The following is a 7200-nucleotide window of genomic DNA, read 5'->3' as shown; positions in this document are numbered from 1 at the left end:
CAGGTTTTTATATTATTATGATATACCTTACATATATGTTGTATTATCTTCTGTATATACGAAATAGTTCATAAGAGATAAGGAACTGATGGGGAGTAAAATATGGTGGGAAATGGAAATAAAGGCACTGGAGTACATAACAAATTGAATGAGAGGGAGAGAAAAAGAGCTAAGTTTTAGGTGCCTCTTGGAATAGTTTTAAACTGATTTTCTTCATGGATTTGGTGATGAGATCAATTCCTCATCTAAGCGCACATAAACCATTGCTTAGACTTCTAAGAAATGTAAGTTTCATGCCTCAAAACCTATGCTATAATACTATGTGATTCATATCACAGAGGACTTACTAATACCACATTTCACAAAACATCATTTTCCAAGAGCCCTGCCATGTTAAGAGTTTTGTATGTGTACTCCTTTGTATTCCTTGCAGTTACAAGCATCTGAAAATAGGGAGCTTAGAGTACAGTGATTCTTCATCACTAACTGTAGTATCATTAAACTATCCCTAAGTGGTAACAGAAAACCATTTCCATCTCTGGCACCCACCATACCCCTTTCTTTTTCTCCCAATGGTAATCTCCCAGGTAGTGGAATAAAGGAGAGTTTTGGATCACATCCTTTCAGAAGATGGAGCCATAACCAAGGAAAAGATCAAAACACCCTAACCTTTCCTGGCTGAGGCAGATAGGTACAAGACAGGTCTTATCCTAAAGAAGCCCCAAATTTTCAAGGCTGAAGGACTCAGTGAGAATATATTCAATACATGTGAAAATAGGGAAACCCACAAACACCCAGAGTAACAGGAAAGGGTTTGTCCCTGACCTGATTTAGGGACCATCTCTCAGAGACCCAGAGAAGCCTGACATGTTAGAGCTTCAGCAACCTTCAGTGAAGCAAGGCTGAGGTTCCTCCCTCACCATGAGAGGCGTCACATACATCTATGTGGATAATGTGGCCCACTTGTCCTGTGGCCTGTATACAAAGCCACCACCTCTTAGATTTCTCTCAGTCCTGAGAGTATAGCACTGACTGTGCCACTCAACCCTCAGAAGCACAGACTCAGTGAAGAGGCACACACATGCCTCTTGGGGCTGGGGACATGGGGCCACTTGGGGAGTAAATTCAGGGCCCTAGGTACCTGGACCATAATGAGAGGCAGGGACATGGACTCAAGAGTATGCACCAAAAAAGGCTTATCTCAAAAGGAGGTGTTTTTTGTTTATAGTGAACCTCCAAAAATTCTTAAGCCCACAGAAGGGCCTTTCGTATTAACTATGGCTATACATGGGTGGCTCAGTGTTAAGCAATTGCCTGCAATGCAGGAGACCCATGAGATGCAGGTTCAATCCCTGGCTCGGGAAGACCCCCTTCAAGAGGAAATGCCAACTCATTCCAGTATTCTCACTGGGCCAGTGAGACACTCCTATGGACAGAGGAGCCTGGAGGCCTACATTCCACAAGGTTGCAAAGAGTTGGACACGATTGAATTAATTACATTAACTATATTAACACAGAAATACACACACACACACACACACTCCTAGCATGGCATGAGCCAAACAACCAATCTGAAGTCTTTCAAGTGACACTCAGATCAGATCAGACCAGATCAGTCGCTCAGTCATGTCCGACTCTTTGCGACCCCATGAATCGCAGCACGCCAGGCCTCCCTGTCCATCACCAACTCCCGGAGTTCACTCAGACTCATGTCCATTGGGTCAGTGATGCAATCCAGCCATCTCATCCTCTGTCGTCCCCTTCTCCTCTTGCCCCCAATCCCTTCCAGCATGAGTCTTTTCCAATGAGTCAACTCTTCGCATGAGGTGGCCAAAGTACTGCAGTTTCAGCTTTAGCATCATTCCTTCCAAAGAAATCCCAGGGCTGATCTCCTACAGAATGGACTGGTTGGATCTCCTTGCAGTCCAAGTGACACTACATGGATAAATTTCTACTTGGACTGTTATTTCATTAAGCAACAATGAAAAAAGGTCTTGTGCCTTTTTTCTTTGTTCTAGCCATAAGTAATACTCTGTGATAATACATTTTTAAATGACAAAACCACAGTCATGGACAAGGGTTGTGGATACCTTATACTAACTTCACTTTAACAAACCTTTATGAAGCACCTATGAAGAAGAAACCACAATGCTTTAGAAGAGACGCATAGAAGCCTGTAATTTCCGAAGCTCACACTTGAGGGAGTCGGGGAGAAACATTAATAAATAATGTTAATATACTCAAGGATATGAGATGAACTAGCACAGAAAATAGGAAAAGGTATTGCTGCTAACTAGCGAGCATTCAAGTGGCCTGAACTAAATACAGAAATAAGGCCTTCTACCCCAAACCCCTGGTTCTCTCCTCTGATCCTCGCTACTCTGCTCAAATAGCACTTTACAGTTTTCCTTCAGTAAGTTCCAGATATTAGGCCCATTTCTCCTTTCAATTTTCTTTAGATGAGGAGATATTTCAGACCTAGACCAAGGTACAGAGATTACTACATGCATGCAACCATCGCTCATCTTAAAAACAAAAGATTACAAATAAAATTTAAACCCATTATACCTCTCCCCAGTTGAAATCTCCCTCTATTGAATAAGATTTAACCACTGTCCTAAATAAGGTTATTGTTTTCATACACACCTTTCTGCATGCTACATATGTATGCATCACTCCTAGTTATACCTTTTACTACAAATATATGAACCTATAATCGATATAAGAACTGTTGCATCTTTCTAAACCTCACATATGTATGGTATCATAATGCCTTTCCCCTTTCAGAAGTAGGTTTTATCTATTTGTCACTTCGACCCCTGAACCTTTGCCCCTTGCTATAAGCTGTATTTTGTCCCCCTAAAAAGATATGTTGAAGTTTTCCCCCTTGAACCGGTAAATGTGACATTGTTTGGAACTAGGATATTTGCAGGTATAATAGTTAAGATGAGGTCATACTGGATTAGGGTGGGTCCTTAATTCAGTGTGACCGTTATCCTTATGAGAAGAGAAAGGACAAAGAAACAGACAGGGGAAAACGCTATGTGACGATGGAGATGCCAACGACTGACAGCAACCACCAGAAACTAGGAGAGTGGCGTGAAACAGATTCTCCCTCAGTGCCTCCGGAAGGGACCACCCTTGCTGATACCTTGACCTCAGACTTCTGGCCTCCAGAACTGAGATAACGTATTTCTGTTGTCTTAAGCCATCTGGTTTGTGGCAATTTGTTACGGTAACCTTAGGACACTCACACACCCCTCTTTGTGTCTCAAGCCCCTGAGAATTCTAGTGTCTTCCTAAGTCCAGATCTTACCACCCTGTTTAGTTTACCTGCAACAGTACCAAGTCAGTGAATTAAGGATGATCCTGCAGTGGGTGTAGTAAACCTTTCCCCCACTGCTCTAAAGCAGTGGTTCTGAAACTTCAGTGTGCTTCAGTAGCACCTGGAGGACTGTAAAACCCTGATGGCTAGCGGCCTACCCTCAGAATTTCCAACGCAGTAGGTCTGGAGCAGGGTCTGAGAATGTGCATTGCAAACAAGTTCCCAGCTGATGCTGATGCTGCTGTTCCAGGCAAGCTAGGTCATCCAACAGTTCCTTTCAATAAAATATAGTAGAGGCTAGGGCACCATCACGCAAATTATTTACAATCGTATATTTTAATTTATTTGGGGCTGCAATAAAAGGATTTAAAACAGGCTTGACAAATAGCGGAAAGAAATCCCTTTCAGTGACAGTAAGGTGGGCCAAAATAAATAGAACAATGATAGATTTGAGTCAGTGGTATTATGGGGAAAAAAAAAAAAAAACTACAGCTTATTACTTTCAAACAAGCTTTTATTTCCAATGTGAACAATGCTATCACATTATCTGTAAAAGGTAAGAGTCAAGTCAGAGGTCAGTAGTTAGTATCACTTTGGGGCATTGAAACTTTGAAACAAAATTAGTATTTCAGGCTAATGAAAACAAGAATATCCATGAAGAACAGATTCATCTTTTCTTTTGCTGTCTGCTTTTTCTATGCCTTCCCACTGTAGGATGAAATAAGAGCCAGTTAACAATTGTACCTGAATAACATGCAGTGACTTTCTAAATATGAGTCAACACTATCTACATCTGTTTTCTCAATGTTTTCTTCTTGCGACCCAGACCCTTGGTGATCAGGGTGCACCTCATTGCTCACGCAAAACTTATCTCCCTCTTGCCCACCACTATGAATGCTTGCTGTTTCCTTGAAAGGCCACACTGTTATTTAAATAAGCCATTCCCCCTAAAAAACTGGTGTTCCCTTGCACAAATCATCAATCCCTTATATTTCCAGACCTTCAGGTTGCACATCTGTAAAATGAGGATGAGGCTTTATCAAACATCCACATGCATGAAAACTAAGCAAGAGTGAGAGAGACTAAAAGATGAATGAATAGAGGAAAGCGAAACAAAGATTTAATTACCAACTCAGTGACAACCAATAATATTGCTGAGACTAGTTTTCTTTTCTTTTGAATAAAAAATCTAAATTGAACTAATATTTGTGAATTAATCCTGAAGTGCAGTTCTCTTGAAACCCTTAACATCTCACTACTTTGTTAGGAATCGCTTTCTCAAAGTCATTGCCAGTACAAGAGACTACAATTCTGTGGCCAGGTGATGATGACCCAGCTAATGCATGGCCTAGTCACTGTAGCTGCTGCTTCTGGTGACCATTCTCTAAACAAGCACTGGTCTCCATTTCCAGGTCTGGTAAATTTCCCATCTGTAGTAGACTTAAAGCTACAGGACAAAGGACTTGTGGCTATAAATGAAATACATTTCAGAACACACTGCCTCCTCCATTATCTAGAATTCATTATTAACAATAAACTGTTTTTCCAAAATTAAATTTCAACAATTTTCTTATGTACTTTACAGAAGAAAAATTAAAAAATATAAAGCTGTTTTTAACAGGTATGTGTCAGGAATGGTTATGTCGTACGAAAGCCTATACAATAATACCTGTATTATGCAGAGCTGCTTTTTGCTGAGACCACATCCATTCAGAGTCCTTCAGGTTTTTCCTTTCCAGCCTCTTCCTCTTCATCAGTGTTTTCATACTGATCCTCACCGTCATCATTGGGGCAGAATGATGCAGACATTGGGGTCCAAAGTTGGCAGGGAAAATATCCCAACTGAAAATCAGCAGCAGAGTCTAGGCCTGAGAGAAGAGAAATAGGTTTAATAAAAGAAACAACAAATAATACCTGCATACATTTCTAGCCTCCCATCATGTCTGCTGCTTGACAATTTTCACAAACATTTTCCCCTCTCTCCAGTAGATTGGCACACAGATCTCTCTGATTATTTCTGGCCCCTTTGGAGAAGGGATCCGAATCATTTGATACTGGTACCATTTTGTACGGGTTTGTCGGAACTTCAAGGGAAAAAATGCTCCTTTGACTTAAAGACAAATTCTATGGGGACGCTCACAGATTCCTCAGTCGCTGAAAAGTGCCCCTGTGCTATGTCATCATTTTCTCAGATCCTCCTACCGAGAATATTCACATTTGTTAAAGCCGTTGACCAAAAGGGAGGGATGCCACTTGTTTGCCTCTAGGTTGGTAGAAGGCAGCATGCTTTTTCTCGAGACCATGAAGGTCTACAGAACTGGGCTTCCACTTGTGTCAATTGTGCTCGGAGGTTTTTGAGAGTTCTGACCCACTGCACGACAGCTAGAGACCTACCTGCCTTTGAGCTCAATGGCCCCACAAGGGCTCAGCCACCACTTGCCCGCCTCAGCCCCTCCGGGATCACAGGCCTCAACCTCCCAGTCTCAGAGGCAGCAGTCAGGGCTTCCTCGCCCAGAACTCGGCCTCCACTGCTGGTTCCTCTGTCTTCTAGGAAGCAACCCCCTCCGCAGGATCCCGCAGCTCCCAGGGTGGAGCGCCCTCCACCGGCCACTCACCCTGCAAGACTCTGCCTCCCTCTCCCACGTCTTCCTGCTCCTGAGGAGGCACCGGACCTTCTCCAGGCTCCGAGGGTGGCTGGGAGCGGCCCCTGGCCATCAGGCGGTCAGTGGGAGGCCGGAACAGGACACGTTTGTTGCCATGGAAATTGTGTAGAAAGGAGTCGACGTCACTCCAGAACAGGGGCCCAAACGTCTCCACGCAGAACCCAAGGCCTATTACCCCTGCCGCACCCTCCTGCTCACTGTCGTCCTCCTCTTCCTCGCCCTCTCCAGACAGGTGCTCCTCCTCCTCCACGTCCTCCAAGTCGAAGTCAATCTCACCCTCTTCCTCGTCCTCCTGCATCTCTACATCTTCCTCCATCTCCTCCTCCTCTAACGGCTCTCTACCACATTCCTCTTCCACTGCGGCCTGTGGCCAACCCTGCTCCCCGGGAAGGGCTCTGGAGACCTCCAAGGAAGCCAGAAGAGCTGTGGCCTCCTCGACTCCTTCTGTCCCCTCCCAAGCAGATGCTTGGACCCCAAGGAGACTGGGGTCACGGCCCGCCCCGCCACCAGCTCTCTCCGGGCCACCTGGGATCCAATAGTGCTCCTCTATGGCAGACATGGCAGGAGAGACGTGCCAGACAGTGATCGTCCTGCAGTGAGGTCTGTGGGGAAGATGGCGGCCGCCGGGCTGAGTGTTGCGCTGAGGAGACGCTGTTGGCAGTGGGACCGCGGGGTGGGGGTGGGGACAGCAGAGACGTCAGCTGCACAGGGAACAGGAGTCTGCGACTTGCTGGTGTGGGCCCCACAACAGGAATGGTGAGGGGGTGGCCCGCAGACCGGCCCACCAAGACCGAAGCTGAGCTGGCGGTGGACAAGGCGGGAAAGACCCTGATGGGCTGGCGACGGTAGGTGGAGCTGGAAGGGTCAACCGCAACCACTTCCTCCAGCGCCAGCTCTAAGCTCATTTGCCAGGAGGCAAGGATTGGCATGACCACCGTCCAATGAGTGATCAAGGCTTTCAGATTGCATGGAAGCCTTCCAGCACCAGGTCATACTTGGAGCCCTCAGGAGTCCCTTCCTTTACATTGCTGCTGCTGTTGCTGCTAAGTCGCTTCAGTCGGGTCCGACTCTGTGCAACCCCATAGACGGCAGCCCACCAGGCTCCCCCATCCCTGGGATCCTCCAGGCAAGAGCACTGGAGTGGGTTGCCATTTCCTCCTCCAATGCATGAAAGTGAAAAGTGAGTGAAGTCGCTCCGTCGTGTCCGACTCC

General features: G+C 45.5%; 1 protein-coding gene across 1 annotated transcript; it reads right to left on the bottom strand.

Annotated features, from left to right (window-relative positions):
* Window positions 1–3818: 3818 nt before the first annotated feature.
* Window positions 3819–6917, bottom strand: LOC129640042 (uncharacterized). Its single transcript, XM_055565298.1, has 4 exons — window positions 6656–6917; window positions 5941–6534; window positions 4995–5193; window positions 3819–4033 (listed from the first exon to the last, which is right to left on the bottom strand). Exons 1-3 carry the CDS (start codon window positions 6915–6917, stop codon window positions 5036–5038), a joined length of 1014 nt encoding a protein of 337 aa, XP_055421273.1. The 3' UTR covers window positions 3819–4033; window positions 4995–5035.
* Window positions 6918–7200: the final 283 nt, after the last annotated feature.

Source organism: Bubalus kerabau, chromosome X (assembly GCF_029407905.1).
Source record: "Bubalus kerabau isolate K-KA32 ecotype Philippines breed swamp buffalo chromosome X, PCC_UOA_SB_1v2, whole genome shotgun sequence".
Classification (NCBI taxonomy): domain Eukaryota; kingdom Metazoa; phylum Chordata; class Mammalia; order Artiodactyla; family Bovidae; genus Bubalus; species Bubalus kerabau.
This window is presented reverse-complemented; position numbering and strand designations above follow the sequence as displayed.